General features: G+C 38.1%; 1 protein-coding gene across 3 annotated transcripts in view; it reads left to right on the top strand.

Moving 5' to 3' along the window:
* The first annotated feature begins 2,612 nt into the window (after positions 1-2,612).
* LOC127806182 (uncharacterized) overlaps positions 2,613-16,751 on the top strand; it is a 32,121-nt gene continuing 17,982 nt past the window's right edge. For all 3 annotated transcript variants that reach the window (XM_052343299.1, XM_052343300.1, XM_052343301.1), the window contains exon 1: positions 2,613-3,328. In XM_052343299.1, coding sequence (XP_052199259.1) covers positions 2,790-3,328 — 539 coding nt within the window. In that variant the 5' untranslated portion in view covers positions 2,613-2,789. The remainder of the gene's footprint in view (positions 3,329-16,751) is intronic.

Here is a 16,751-nt window from a genome sequence, read left to right as displayed (position 1 = left end):
TAAAAAAAAAATTATACAATTGAATAGATTAAATTAAATAATAATATGGATAATTTTATCATAAAAAACAAATGCTAACTGTAACCTATGCAGACATTTGTATCCCCTAGTTTATTGTTATGGCTACTATCAGTTATAGCACTGAGATGATTTTAAATTGCTTATGTCGAACCAATTAGGGTTGAGTGATTAGACAATAGTCCAATAGTGGTTGTCAAGCTAGTTGGAGTGCTTAAACATTTGTCGACAAAAGTACTTTTCACTCCGATCCTTTTGGAAGTCACATTGGTAGTTAATCAACTCGGCCCCACTGGTTTGGCAATATAATTAATTTTTATTAAATAACCTCCAATTAAAACTATAAATAAATGAATAGATGTGCAAAAAAGAAAAAAAGAAAAAAGATAAAGTAACGAAACTAATACCGTTTGTAATATCACTTAGAGGCAATCTTGAAGATGAATCCAAACTTTTTGAAAATAGACCATTGTATTGGTAGCATGAAGACCACTTGTCGGAGTAGAGGTTTTTGTTTTTTTCGTACAATAATCCATGCCATCTGTAGAGATTGAACAAATAAATTAAATGTAATAAAAAATTTAATTTTAAATAGTACATTATATCCATATTGAGAAATCAGATTGATTCAATTTATCACAACATGAGACCAAGAATCGGTAAATGTTAATTTCCCAAAATTAGGAATACAATTCAAAGCCCAAATAAGCATCCTAAGACAATTGTTTAACAACCTAAATACAAATTATTGTAATTGGCTAAACACCACATAAGAACATGGTAGAAATTATTATAACTAAATGTTAAAGCCGCTTGAGTAATCTTTGATTTTACTCGACTAGCAGTTTCAAAAATTTGAAAAATATAGCCACTAAGACTATATTAAGTGAGACTATTCTGCATTTTCAAACAAACAAATTTTTATTAAATACTATCTAAACATTCTTTCATTAAAATTATCTATATTTGAGTTTCAAATTATATATTAGTCATTGGTATAGACAAGAAAAAGAATGTTCTTCATATACATATATATTAATATATTAAAAAAGCCGATTAGATTTGAAAGCTTTTTCAAAAGAGCTATTGGAGATTGTAGGTGTCTTGAAATTCAAATTCAAGCACCTATAAATATCCAAAGGATGCACAAAATAAAGGTTGCTAGTCTAATGGAAAAATCCTCTTTGAGGAGAATGCCCCTCGTTCGCTCACTCACTTAGTGCATTCATTTCTTTTAATTAATGAATTAAAATCTAGTTATTATTTTTATTATTATATATATTGTTTTGGAATTAATTATTTTTATTATTATAAGCAAATAATAGTAGTTTTAGTTAATTTTAATAATATTTTAAATTCTTAATGAATATAATTAATAATTTTAAAAAATCATAGGGTTTAATTTTTTATTTTTATAAACAAATAATAGTAATTTTTTTAAATTTCAAGAATATTTCAAATTCATTGTAAATATAATTATTAATTTTAGAGAAACCTTGATTTCTTGTTGTAGTGGTGGTGATGCAGCAGTGGAGTTAGTGGTCGCAACAATGGCTCTGCTTGCAATGGGAGAGAGGCAGTGGCGGTGCTTGCAATGACCTCTAAACAGTGATGATAGAGGAGAGGCAGCCGACAGAAGAGATAGAATGGCATGTCAAGCATCCTAGAGAGGAGGGAGGAGGAGGGGAGCTGGAATGGCAGGAGGAGGAAGGGTAATTTTTATTTTATTTTATATTATTCTCTAATTAATTAGCTATGATTTCAATATCATGGCAGAATATGTGAATTCATAATAGTCAAAATAACCATTGTAGAAAAATTGTCACCAAACAGTTTATTAGCAACCATTTTTAAACTACAAGTAATATAATATTTCATTTCGCGATGATTATTTAAATTGTCGTAAAATAATTTATTAATAATGATTCTTCAAATCGCATCGAAAGAACCTCCACAAAAGACTATGTTTTTGGTGGTGATTGTATTTTTTCTTTTGATTAGGCAAATTAGGGAGTAAAGATTTCATTTGACTAAACTTTTGTGTTCAATAAATTGGAGTGTACCTTTAATTTATAATTTTTGTGATTATTACTTTCGTGCGATCTCCCGTCTCCTGTCGTTGGTGCATTCAATTTTGATAAAAGAGATAAATTATAAGTGAAGATTTTAATTTATTACGTAGAATAAAGAATTGAACTCACGACTTACTGGTGTGAATTCTAATTTATCATAGTCTAACTATTTAACCTGTGCCTTGCGAGTTTTAATTTGTAATTTTTTTGTTTAGGGACTTATAGCTTTTATTCGACTAAGTATTGCTGGAATTGAAATTAAGATTATCTCATTTGTTAATAAAAAAATAATAAATGACCATTTTAGGGCCTCCTATTCATTCTTTGTCTTGTCTTCTAATTGCATGAAAATAAAGAAATAGTAATGTCAGTCATCCACCAAATACATAGAATGTCACGTGGCTTTAGTTATGGGGAGGTGATTGTATTTTACAAAAAAAAAGAAAAAAGAAAAAAGAAAAAAGAAAAAAAGAAAGAAAAATAAAACAAATTGGTCACGTTTGGTTTGATTGTGCTATGGGATCCTGGTTCTCGCTCTTCGCCTCCAAGTGTAATTCGAACACGGAGGTGACCTTTCCCAGTAACCGTTTCTCTCTTCGTTCCCGACTCACCAATCTCGCAAAACCTAACCCTAGCGCTAGCCTTAGCCTCCACAGCAGCTCGTCAGACCACAAAAACCCTAATCCTCTTTGATCACATATGGCCGAGCACCACAAAAACAACCACATGAATGCGTCTTCTTCTGTTGCGGCCGCCGCTGATGCTGATATGGCCACGGCTATAGTAATGGCGATTGACGGATCGGAGGAGGACTCGGTTTTGTCGGGTTCCCAGTTCCTGAGTCGGGAAGAGGTCCTGAAGCGGCGAACTCGCCGGCTTAAGCAACTGGTGGAGATCTACAAAGAGTACTACTGGGCTTTGATGGAGGAGCTTAAGCTCAAGTATAGAGAGTACTATTGGGACTACGGTAAAAGCCCCTTCGTTCAGGAAGAAGACGATGACCACCACCATAGGGACATGGGCAACAACTCTGTTCCTGGAACAGCAACACTGGCACCAGAGGACAATCAGAATAGCAAATTGGGGTCGGGATCGGGGTTGGGGACCGGCAGTGGGAATACGTGTGAGGTACATGGGTGCAAGATGAAGGCCATGGCTCTCACCAGGTTTTGTCACGCCCATATATTATCCGATGCCAAGCAGAAGCTTTACAAGGGCTGCACCTATGTCACCAAAAGGTTTGCTATCTGTCTCCGTCTGTTCTTCTGTTATCGTTTTCTGAAAAGTTATTTCTCTTGACTTGTTTGCTTTAATTTCGTGATAAGAATGAGTTGAATTATCTGGAACGCTTAATAAGATTGATCCAAGTTTGAAATTATAAAACTTATTATTTATGGTTCTGTTAAGAAGAGGAGGGGGAGAGTGACAATTATGCTTTGTCCGTCACAAACCATGCTTTCCAGTTTATTGCCATATAGATGCTTTGAATATGGAAATGGTGAGGACTATATTTATTAGTTAAGTCTATAGAAATAACTCTAGAAAAACTCAAGTCATCATTACAATTTATAACATCAATCAACATCCAGTATTCCTATAGAACACCTCAAGTAAAAATCATCAGAAAAGGATAGGACAGCCAATTTTGAGTGTTAAGGTTTCATTGGTAAATTGGTTAAGATGGCTTTGGTGTAGTGATTTATGGAATTAGAATTGTTAATGACATCAACAACTTACTGGAATTTCTCTTTTTGTTTAAGATATTGGCTTGAAGTTGATGATAGTCCAATCCAAGCAATCTCTACTGAAAGAGGTGGTAACTGTCTCTGCTGCAATGTTTGTAAAATGCCTTCCTGGTGTATAAACTATTCATCTTCTCCTTGGAGCCATTCTTGGAGGTTTCTTTAATTTCACAGCAACCTTGTGAGGAAAATCCTTGGATATTGAGTTGTGGCCTCACCTTAAGATGCCATATATCTTATCTAAACTGGTGTTACAGCCCAAAGTCCCAATCAGTTGCTCTTGTAGGATTGGGCATCAAGACACTTGTGATATATATTTTAACTCTTTCTATGGTGGGGGGCTTAGGAAATGTAATGAGTTGAGGCAGGTTTAAGGAGAACGTCAAATCAATACATTTCCTTGTCTGTTTTGATGAGGGAGGACAAGGTGGAAGTGACTCTTACAAACTGTAGTTGTAGGATCTTCTCTGCACTAGAGTAAATTTGGTGAAAACATGATAAATTCCATTCCGATTAAAATCATAGTTGTTGAAGGTGCAACATTCACTGAGGTGCAAAGAATGCTTGGGGGCTGAGCCCGAGGTGCAAGGGGAAACTATTATTTTCAATTTAAAACTAAAAATAAACACACATATCTATTCTGAAGAAACAGAAAAAATAAAAAAGAAACAGAGTTGAAACAAAAAAGGAACTAGTTGAAACAGAAAAAGAGGAACTGAACACTTGTATATTTTCAATTTAATACTGAAATATGAATTAGTTGAAAATAAAAAGAAACAACCATAAAAAAAAAAGAAAATAAAAAGAAACAGAAAGAGTTACGGATTGAGGGAAGAATATTTGGTGACTAGCTTCATTAGCGCATTGAGGGAAGAATTACGGTCCATGGTAAAGATGATGATGCCCACATCAGTGAGGCAACCAGTAGAAAAACTAGAGTACAAAAGCTAACATTAGAAGCCATTTTTAAGAAGCATAATGTTCCCTATGAGCTAAGTTTATTGGTCGGGCAGTATGAGGGTGGTAACTCTAGGCTTTTGCTTACGGGGCCTAATCAAGAGGCAACCAAAGCACCTTCCTATAATAATGGCACCAAGGGTAATCTAATAGAGCAGAGTAGACAACTAGGGTTGTGCTTTAGGTGTGGAGACAAATATAGCCCCAACCATCAATGTAAGAGGCAGCTGATGAATCTGGTGGGTTTTGATGGGGAAAAGGAAGGTTCCCATGAGGAAACATGTGAGTGCAGGGTGATCATTGGGGAGGGATCACAGCTACATTTTATACAGATTGAAGTGTTTGAAGGGAAAGCAGAGACAACGGCGGAACAGTTAGAGGCAGTGAACACTGCTACACTTCTACTACTTGTTAAGTTTTGGAAAAAATCAGTGTTCAAAAACGCGCTAGGCGCTAGTCGGGCGCCAGGCTGGGGCCTAGTGCCTAGGGCGCCTAGGCGGCGACTAGGAAAAATGATATATTTTTTTTTTCTAAAAACCTTTTGATGTAATTTGATATTATTTTCAGGTAAATCAAAGTTGAAAAGACAAGTGAAATAATGGAATTAAGACTCAGAAAATAAACTATTATATTAGTTATAAGTTCAAGAAGGTAGAAGTAGCAATAATACAACATAAACCATATCCGAAGAATTTAAGTCTAACTATCTAATTTGTCTTCTTCCTCTCCATATTCTTCCAATACATGATCTTCATTGGACTCAAAATCAAATTCATTGATTTCTTGCTCATCTTCTTCTTCTGATTGAAAATCATTTTCATGAAGCTCTCTCATCCTAGAACTTCTTCGAACTTGAAGTATCTCGTTTGCTCCCGATGCTTCACCAACCACTTCCCAAGTGAGCCCCGTATTAGGCTCAACTTCTTCATCATCTTCTCCATCAACGATCCATCCTTGTGCATTACTAGCATCACTAGCAAGTAGCACATCAACATTTCTTTCCTTCTCCCTTTTGTGCTTGTTCATCAATTTCGCATTAAATTGAACATAGACTAGATTGTTCAATCGATTCACGTCTAGTCTATTTCTTTTCTTTGTATGTATCTACATAAATAAAATAAAAGCAATATCAATATAAATGATAACTAAATAAGGATAACTAATTGATAGTAAATAAATATAATTCATATATACACTAACCCCTTCAAAAGTGCTCCAATTTCTTTCACAACCGGATAAACTAGTGGTTAACAAGAGAATCTTTCTCGCCATTCGTTGCAAGTTTGGAGTTTGATTTCCATAAGTCATCCACCATGTAACTACATAGGTCAAACAAGTATAAAGTAAACAAATTTAATTTATACACTAATACACAATAGAAAGGATTAAAGGAATTTTATACCTGGATTATAATTGTCATCATTTTTCGCACACCCTTGAGTTGCCCACGATTTTCCTAAAGCTCCATCTTTATGAGTATACTTTGGCAACTCAACATTTATAACATGGCCTTGCAATTCACCATCATAATGATAAAACATCTCCACACAGTTAAAAAGCCCATCCATCACTTCATTATCAAGTTGTATATCCATATCTTTGAAAAAGTAGTAGGGATTCAAAAAGTAAGCTGCAAAATGTAGTGGACTATCTAGCCTATCTTTTACCCTTGCTTCAATAATCTCCATAATAGGCTTATAGTTCTTTTCAAGATTATTTAAGGCCTCCTTAATATCTTCCTTTGCTTGCTTAATCTCTCCACATAAAAAGCCCATAGAAGGCTTTCTATCCGCATCAACAATTCGAAGCACCTTCACCAAAGGTGCAAAAACTTTAAGGCATATAGTCACACTATTCCAAAAAGCAATGCTCATCACAGTAGCATAGGTTGCTTTCCCTTTAACAATCTTCGACCATTTGCACTCCTCCCATTCAGAGCTGGTAAACATTGCCCTCAGTTGGGCCTTTTTCTTCATCAAACTCTATAAAGTCAAGAAAGCAGAAGCGAGTCTAGTGACTCCTGGTCTCACTATGTCCCTCTTCTTCGTAAATGACCTCATTAAGGACAAGGTTTTATGGTGTGCATAAATGAAGATTGTGAAACTCTTGGCCTGATCAATGACTTTCTTATATTTCGGCAGTTTTCCAATACTTTCAAGCATCAAATTGATGGTGTGAGTAGCACATAAGGTCCAAAAGATATTTGGCCTCTTCACCTTCAATAATTTTGCCGCTCCCATATTATTGGCAACATTGTTGGTTATTATTTGGATGACGTTTTGTGGCCCAACTTGCTCAATGCACTTATCCACATACTCAAAGATAAGTTTACTTGTATGTGCTTCATCTGAAGACTCTCTAGAAGAAAGGAAAGCAGTACCTGCATTAGAATTAACACATATGTTCATGATGCTCCTCATTTTTCTATCTGTCCAAGCATCTGTCATAATGGAGCACCCAGTTCGTGCCCACTCTTCTTCATGCTTATTCAATAACTCTTTTATTCTGTCAACTTCCCCCTTTAATAGCGGTTCCTTCAATTGGTATTGACTGGGAGGTTTGAAGCTCGGCCCAAATTGACCAACTGCCTCAACAAACAATTTGAAGCTATCATTGTCCATAGCATTGAAAGGTATACCAGCTTCATACACCAATCTAGCACAATATTCACGAACAGACTGTGTTCTCTCTTTAAATAGTGCTTCACTAATAGTTTGTTGCCTTTGGGTCATTCTCGCACTCAAACAAGTTTCAGGGCTGATGGAGCTAGCAAACTTATCCATAGGGCCAAGAGTACGGGACATTTTTCTGCTACCTAACTCTTGGAATTCATCTTCATCATCCCCTTCCACTCTTTCAGAGATATTAACAGTTGATCTCATCAAATCTTCCTCCTTATTTTTCCTCTTATTCTTTGCCTTGGCAATAGCATTCTTATATTTGGCTTGATCAGTCGGAGAAGATTTTTGACGCAGCGTGTAGCGCGAGTGTGAATAAAACACACCAAAATAAACCCTTGAAAGAGCAAACTTCAATGGCCGAAGCTTGGCTTTCAAAAAGACGCAAAAACAAGACTATTTTGCTAAGAAAACCCAAATAGGTAGCTGAAATTTGATTGATTAAAACTTGATTACAAATTTTAGATCCTATGCATATTTATAGTATTTGGCTAATCCAAATTCATCTAATATTTGGAAAACAAAATCCAACTAGAATCCTAATAGAAATAAATTCTAATCAAACATGAAGTAGAATCTTAAATCAAGTAGAAACATGAAATAAAATCCTAAATCAAGTAGAATTTTAAAAACTTAAGAAGTATTAAAATATTGTTCCGACATGATCAGGTTAGCTTTGGGCCGGGTCTTGATTGGTGACTGCATCATTCACCTCCACTTGAGAAGAATTCGTCCTCGAATTATGATGTGGGTATGATAACTCAACGTCTGGCAAATACAAAGAAAGATCAGCAACATTGAATGTTTTGGAAATACCCATATGATTTGGCAAATCCACAACATAAGCATTATCATTGATCTTCTTTGTAATCTTGTAAGGACCATACTTCTTTGGCTTGACCTTGTTCTGTTGTCCTGTAGGAATCCGTTCCTTCTTTAAGAATATCATGACTTCATCTCCAACCGCAAATACTTTGTGCTTCCTATGCTTGTCAGCTGCTGCCTTGTACTTCTTATTCGCCTCGTGCAACTTTTGCTTGACATCTTCTTGAACTGCTTGAACGTGTTCAGCTAAGTCACTAGCTGCAGCACTGAAACCTGGTACCTTTGGCAATTTTACCAAATCCAATGCAGGATTAGGAACTTTCATGTATACGATAGAGAATGGTGATCTTCTTGTTGAGTTATGCACGGCGTTGTTGTAGGCAAATTCCGCTTGAGCTATGACTAGGTCCCATTGTTTTGGCTTGTCTTTGCAAACACTGCGAATCAGATTTCCTAAGGTACGATTCACCACCTCTGTCTGTCCATCAGTCTGGGGATGTGCTGTGCTACTGAAATTCAAAGATGAATTAAACATTCTCCACAAGGTAATCCAGAAGTGACTCAAAAACCTTGTATCACGATTCGAAGTAATAGTTTTAGGGACTCCATGTAGTCTAACAATCTTCTTGAAAAACAGTTTGGCTGTAGCTACTGCATCTGCCGTCTTCTTGCATGGGAGAAAGTGTGCCATCTTGGAAAACCTGTCAACCACTACAAAAACAGAATCCATACCTCATTGGGTTCACGGTAGACCCAACACGAAGTTTATAGACAAATCTTCCCAAATAACATTGGGAACAGGCAATGGCATGTAGAGACCAGCATTAGAAGAGTGCCCCTTAGCTGTTTGACATATATAACACCTTGCCACAATAATAGAAACATCTCTCCTTGCTCTTGGCCAATAATACCTTCCCATAACAGCTTCAATAGTCTTGTCTTTGCCAAGATGCCCTGCTAAGCCACCACCATGCAAATCCCGAATAATTTTCTCACGAAGAGATGTGCAAAGGATGCACAACTGATTTCCCTTCATGAGAAACCCATCATGCACATAGAAATCTCCTGATGGTTGTTGAGACATGCATTGTTCCCACACATGTTTGAAATCGTCTGTCGCATATAATTCTTTCAAGCACTCAAATCCAACAATCTCAACACTAAGGGTCTTGATCAAATCCACACGCCTACTCAAAGCGTCCGCCACTCGATTATGCTGTCCCGACTTATGTACAATTTTATATGGAAATTTATCAATAAAAGCAGACCATCTAGCATGCATATCACTCCTCAATTGCCTTTGGCTACTCAAGCACTTAAGAGCTTGGTGATCCGTGTAAAGAACAAATTCTTTGGCAATCAAGTAATGTTCCCATGTCTTAAGAGCCCTCACTACTGCATAAAACTCCTTATCATAAGTAGACCACTTTCTTTTGGCTTCACACAACTTCTCATTGAAAAATGCAATTGGTATCTTCTCTTGGGACAACACAGCACCTATACCCACTCCACTCGCAACACACTCAACCTCAAACAATTTGTCAAAGCTTGGCAAAGCTAAGACATGAGCGGTACATAATTTCTCTTTTATCAAGGTGAAACTTTGCTCTTATTCTTCACCCCATTGGAACTTTCCTTTCTTTAAACACTCAGTAATTGGAGCCACAATACTACTAAAGTGTTTGATAAACCGCCTATAGAAAGTTGCTAACCCATGGAAACTTCGCACATCACTAACATTTTTAGGGGTTGGCCACTCTCTAATAGCTCGCACTTTTTCCTCATCTACCTTTACGCCTTCTTTGCTTATAACAAGGTCCAAGAACAACAAGCTCTTACTCATAAAAGTACACTTCTTCAAATTAGCATAAAGTTTGTTTTCCCTCAACACACTCAACACCTCCCGAATATGCCCCTCATGCTCATTAATAGACTTACTGTATATCAAAATATCATCAAAATACACCACAACGAATTTACCAATGAAAGGGCATAATACTTGGTTCATTAGTCTCATGAAAGTGCTTGGTGCATTGGTTAGTCCAAAGGGCATGACTAACCACTCAAACAACCCATCTCTCTTCTTGAAAGCTATCTTCCACTCATCTCTAGATCGAATTCTGATTTGATGATAACCACTTCTAAGATCAATTTTGGTAAAAATCACAGCCCCATCAAGTTGATCAAGCATGTCGTCGAGCCTAGGAATTGGAAATTTGTACCCAATAGTAATTTTGTTGATGGCTCTACTGTCAACACACATCCTCCAACTCCCATCTTTCTTTGGTGTCAATAATGCTGGCACTACACATGGACTCATGCTAGTCTGAATGTACCATTTTCTCAACAATTCCTCTACCTGTCCACGCAAAATCTCATTCTCCCTAGGACTCATCCTGTAGTGTGGTAGGTTAGGCAAGCTAGCACCAGGAACCAAGTCAATGTGGTGTTGAATGTCTCTCATAGGAGGTAGCTCATTAGGTAACTCCTTAGGAACCACATCATGAAATTCCTCCAACAATCCCTGCACCTCCACTGGAATTTGATTCACCTTCAGTGGCTCACTCACACTCTCTCCCTTGATAACCAATAAGTGAACTTCTCGAGTATTCTTACACTCCCTCACAAACTCAGTGTGTTTATGTGTAATAGTAAGAAAATTTCGCCCCTCCACTTTAGAAGCTTTGGTTTGATTCTTTTCCACTATGGGTAACAAAGTATAACGCACACCTTCTTTCTCAAGCTGATATATGTTCTTCCTACCCGAGTGCTTAGCATCCACATCAAATTGCCAAGACCTCCCAAATAAAATATGGCAAGCATCCATATCAACAATATCACAATAGACTTCGTCGGAGTACTTACCAATAGAGAAAGGCACCCTGCAACGTTCATCCACATTTGTGCCACCAACTTCTTTGATCCATCCAATCATGTAAGGGCTTGGATGTTTTTCAGGAGTTAACTGCATCTTTGCCACCACGTCTCTTCCTATGATGTTCTCCTGACTTCCACTATCAATAATCAACTCAAAGATTTTTCCTTTCACCGTACATCTCGTGTGAAAAATCTTATGCGGTTGAGTAGTATCTTCATTCTTTTGAGATAACATTAACTTCCTCACTACACAGGTATATTGCCCATGTCCATAATCTTCTTCGTCATCCTCCCCATCAGGCCTGCAATATACTTCCTCTTCAGCAACATCTTCCTGTTCATTTTCTACAATGTTAACTGTTTTCCTCCTTGGACAATCACTAGATCGATGCCCAACCTCATTGCACTTGAAACATTTTAAAAGAATAGGCTTTGCATAAGGATTAGGGGATTTTGGAAGATTAGAAGTAGTACCTCGAATGTTTCCCCCCGTTGTAGCCTTATTAGGGTTGACTGTATGGGGTGGATTGGAGGGTTGCGCTCCTTGAACCGACTTGCCTTTATCAAAAGCTGGTTGTTTATTTTCATTCCCACTATACCGACGATAGTTATCATTACGAGATCTCTCACTCAACATTAACTCAGCCTTTAAAGCTAAGTTCCTTGGTTCTTGCACACTCAGAACCATCTGAACCCCAATTTTATCACAAATAACAGGCTTCAATCCATTCAAGTAACGAGCTGCTTGTTGATTATCACTTTCTGACAATTGGTTTCTCTCCGCCAATCGCAGAAACTTAGAGATATATTCATTCACACTCTTCATTCCCTGTGCACATCTTTGATAAGCTTCAAACATATATTGTTCATAGTCAGGGGGCAAAAACCTACCTCTTAACAGCTGCTTAATTCATCTCCATGTCTGAACTGGCTGTTGGCCTTCCCTCAATCTCGTTTCTCTTAATCGCTCCCACCAAACAGATGCACCGCCTTTCAACCTGTAAGCCACTAACTTTACTTGTCGTTCATCTGGGATCTCCATGTATTCGAAAAAACGGTCAACCTCAGTGATCCAATCCAGGAACCCCTCAATATCAAGATCTCCACTAAAGGTAGGAATATTAACTTTTAGTTTATACTCATCGTTGTCCCAGTGGTTGTGCTGATGCGCATTCCTCCTAACCCCTCTACCACCAGGGTTAGCTTGCTCGACCAAAATCATCATCTTCATCGCTATCTTCAATCAGTGAATTTCTAGGATTAACAAGGACATGATTAATGGGTGGTCTTCCCGCTCCGGCTTGATTCACCCCATTATTCAGGTCTCTGTCATCATCAACTCGTAGTAAGGTGCCCAATTGGTTGCTATGTTGCTCCAATCGCTGTTGGATAGTACGAGTTACTTTCCGCTGTTCTTCAATTGCTCTCCAAACTGCGGACAACCCCTGATCACCGTCACAAGGCTGGTTGCCACCGTTACCTTCAAGATTGGCCATCTGATTGGTTGATTAACTGCTCTGATACCACCTGACGCAACGTGTAGCGCGAGTGTGAAGAAAACACACCAAAATAAACCCTTGAAAGAGCAAACTTCAATGGCCGAAGCTTGGCTTTCAAGAAGACGCAAAAACAAGACTGTTTTGCTAAGAAAACCCAAATAGGTTGCTGAAATTTGATTGATTAAAACTTGATTACAAACTCTAGAGCCTAGGCATATTTATAGTATTTGGCTAATCCAAATCTATCTAATATTTGGAAAACAAAATTCAACTAGAATTCTAATAGAAATAAATCCTAATCAAACATGAAGTAAATCCTAAATCAAGTAGAAACCTGAAATAAAATCCTAAATTAAGTAGAATTTTAAAAACTTAAGAAGTATTAAAATATTGTTCCGGCATGGTCGGGTTGGCTTTGGGCCGAGTCTTGATTGGTGACCGCATTAATTTTGGACATGCAGAAACATTTCCCGAAATGTGGCCAATGTGTTCTTTTACTCTGTAAACACCTCCAGACATAATTTTATCACACAACTTACATTCAATTTTATCTATATTCTTCGGATCAATTAACATTCCATACTTTCATCCGACATCATTTGACTTCCTTTTAAGAATTGAGGAGGCCTTGGACGATGCTCTCGTACTTCCAGTCCTATCCGAATCATTCATTTCACTTCCTGTTTTCTTTTTTTTCCTTGAGTATTGAATAATTGACATTGAAATTTAATTAAAAGTCATCTAAAGAAATCAACAGCTGCTGCAGCAACGAAGCAGCAAGCTTCAACAAGCAGCAAGCAGCGGCAACTTGCTGCTTGCTTGCTGCAGCAAGCAGCACAACAAGCTTGTGTTGCTGCTTGTTGTAGCAGCAAATAGCAAGCAGGCAATACGCAAGCGAGCAACGAGCAGCTTTGCGTTGCTGCTTCAGGCAATACTCAAGCGAGCAACGAGCAGCTTTGCGTTGCTGCTTGCTGCTGCAACAAGTAGCAACGCAAGCTTGCGTTGGCGGAGGAAGATGGGTAGTTGGATACTTACCGCAGCAGGACGCGATCAGCGAGGAGAGAGAACGACCAACAAGTGAGGTCGGCGGCAACGAGAGAGCAGGACCAAGAGAAGAGATCGATGACGGCGACGAACGACCAAGAGGAGATCGAAGGCGAGAGAGAGGGAGAGGAGCTGCGATGAACACAACCAGAGAGAAAGGGAAAGGGGAAATAGAGAAAGGGAGGGGGAAATAAGGTCGGCCAATAAGGTCGGCCCAAGACGCGCACGACCTAGGTGGCCTAGGTCGTGCGTGACCCAGGCGGCCGCCTAGGTGGTTAGGCGTCGCCTGGTCCGCCTAGGCAGCGCCGCGGCCCGATTAGTCGGGCATGGTGCATAGGGCTGCCGCTTAGTGCCTAGGCCAAATTTTCGAATACTGGAAAAAATAACCTTACTGTCTCACTTTATTATTCACAAGAAAAGCTTGCTTTATACAAGCTTCTTTACAAAATTAGGAAACAACTGACTTTAGGAAAGAATCCTAGGATCTATACAATTTAGAATACAACCAAGATAGGAAACATAAACTAATCTGGAAGATACAATTTTACTTTTAGGAAACAATATATACAACCAATCAATCTAGGAGACATATATAATCAATCACCAATTAATGATTGAATCACTTATTCATACCAGTTGCCATCTTTCCCAATACAGAAACAATACTTTTGGTGCTGTTTCCTGTTACCTAGGGAAACCCTAGTTGCTGACACTACTCAAAGGGGAAAGGAAAAACAGAAAGAAAGAGAGGAGGCAACAGGTATTGAAGGCAGGGATTGGTTGAACCATAGTCGTCCCTGTCAATTCTTGGGGACAAGGATTGTTTGAAGGGAGGGGATTGTCACGACCCTAGGGGTATGATTGTAATTCGGGAAAATTCATGTTAGTGTAAGTTGTTAGGGGGCTAATTGAAAGGGATTAAGAGGTTAGGTGGGAAGAGGGAATAACTAATTTGTACAATAGCTAGCATGGCTGTTAGGTTAGTTAGGTGATTGATAATAGATGATGATGTAGCTAGAGGCTTTATAATAGAGACTTTCGGTAGGGTGGAGGGCCATGGAATGAATAAATGACATGCCTTTTTTCTCTCTCTCTTTCTAACTTTCTATCTCTCTCTCGTTTTTGCATTCTGTGTAATTACTATAATTGGCCAACTCTAATTCAAGGGCTTGACAAAAGAGAAAAGGAAAGATGGATGTAAATTGATTTATAGAGGTTTGGCTTATAACGAAGCCTACATCATTTATGCACAAATTGTAATTTGAGGGTTTCACTAAGGAAATAATCCTTCTAGCTTACTAGATGGCTAGAGAACGTTTCCATCCCTTTGCTTTAATAGGTCCAAGTTGTCATGACCCCAAGGATGTAATCGCAATTATGTATTATATGAATTAGCTAGTTGTTGTATTTTGCTGTTTCAGTGATTGTACCTTTCAGTAGAGTAGCCTATAAATAAGTTAGATCAACTAGAGAATGATATAGTTGAATGATAATTGAATTTTTGATTCTCCCTCGACTCTTCTGATCTCTCTCGTTTCCCTCTTATTCTCTCTGTTCTGTTTGCATTTCCCCTTCTATTCTTGTTGTTATCTCCCTCTCTTAGTCTAATTCTCTCTCCAATTCTCTTTGTTTTGATTCTATCTTCCCAATTCCTTCCAATATTTCTATTCAAACCCTAGGCAAACCCTAGGAACATGACAAGTGGTATTAGAGCCAACAATTCTTAGCTGATTCTGGAAATTCTTAGCAACTGATCCTCGGTTGGTGCATAGTGAGAAAGGCCAATCATTGAAGCTGATACAGAGCTGACTTCTAAGAGGTTGTAAAGCCTATTGAGCCATAGAAAATTGACTCCCGATCGATTCTCGGCTGTGAGTCCTGCAATTTTAGGTGAAGCATATCTTGAAGGTAAAGCAGCTCTAGGCGATTTTAGGCTGTTGCGCTAGAGCTGTTGGCTCTTGGTTGTTGAGGTGCGATTGAGGTGAAGCAAGAAGGTGAGTGTTGGAAGCTAATAGCGAAGCATAGCTAGGTAATTTTCGAATGTGATTCCAGCGAATTCTATGTGAATTGAATTATTGACAAGTAGTAACTATAGATCTAGGCGACTCCTAGAAACAGTTTCAGAGGCGAATTCAGGTTTGTTGAAGGAAGCCAATCCTAGGTTGTTGACTTGTTAGCAGTGTTCTAAAAGGCGCTAGGCGCTAGTCGGGTGCCAGGCTGGGGCCTAGCGCCTAGGGGGCCTCGGAAAACTGCTGTTTTTTTTTTTTTTTTTTTTTAACTTTGTGATGTTATTTGATGTTATTTTCAATTAAATCAAAGTTGAAAAGCATCAATAATGCAACATAAACCAATAATACAACAATAATGGAATGACAAGTGAAATATAGAATTAAGCATGAGAAAACAATTGTTGTAGATCAGTTCTAGGTTCAAACTTTAATAAGACAAGCAACAATAATGCAACATAAACCATACTTTAAGAATCTAAGTATCTAACTATCTAATTGGAATTCTTCCTCTCCATATTCTTCCAATACATGATCTTTATTAGACTTAAAATCAAATTCATTGAACTAACAATAGCCCCAAGCAGCACCAGCAACAGCAAGCAGCAACAAAGGCAGCTTGCTACATTTGTTGCTTGCTTGCAAGTTGCAAATATTAATTTTTTAAAAACATTAATAATAATAATGAATAAATATTTGAATAACAAATAATCAAATATTAATATAAATACTAAATTAAATAACAAAAAAATAAAAGAAAACAAAGAGGGAGAAGCAACAGCAAGTAGCAACTGTTGCTTGCTTACTGCTGGCTACTGCTTATCGAAGGAGGCGGAGGCTCGAAGGGTGAGTGAAGAAGATGAAGGCTGAAGCTACAAGAGCAACAAGAGACAACCAGAGTGTGGCGGTGTGCGAGCAGCGAGCACGAGACGGTGGCGACGGCGAGTGAAGAAGGTGAAGCTGCAAGAGCAAGAGACAACCAGAGTGTGGCGTGGCGGTGTGCGAGCACGAGATGGCGGTGACGGGCCGACGG

Source organism: Diospyros lotus, chromosome 7 (assembly GCF_014633365.1).
Source record: "Diospyros lotus cultivar Yz01 chromosome 7, ASM1463336v1, whole genome shotgun sequence".
NCBI lineage: Eukaryota > Viridiplantae > Streptophyta > Magnoliopsida > Ericales > Ebenaceae > Diospyros > Diospyros lotus.
Note: the sequence above shows the minus strand (reverse complement) of the source record. Positions and strands in the feature narration are given on the sequence as shown.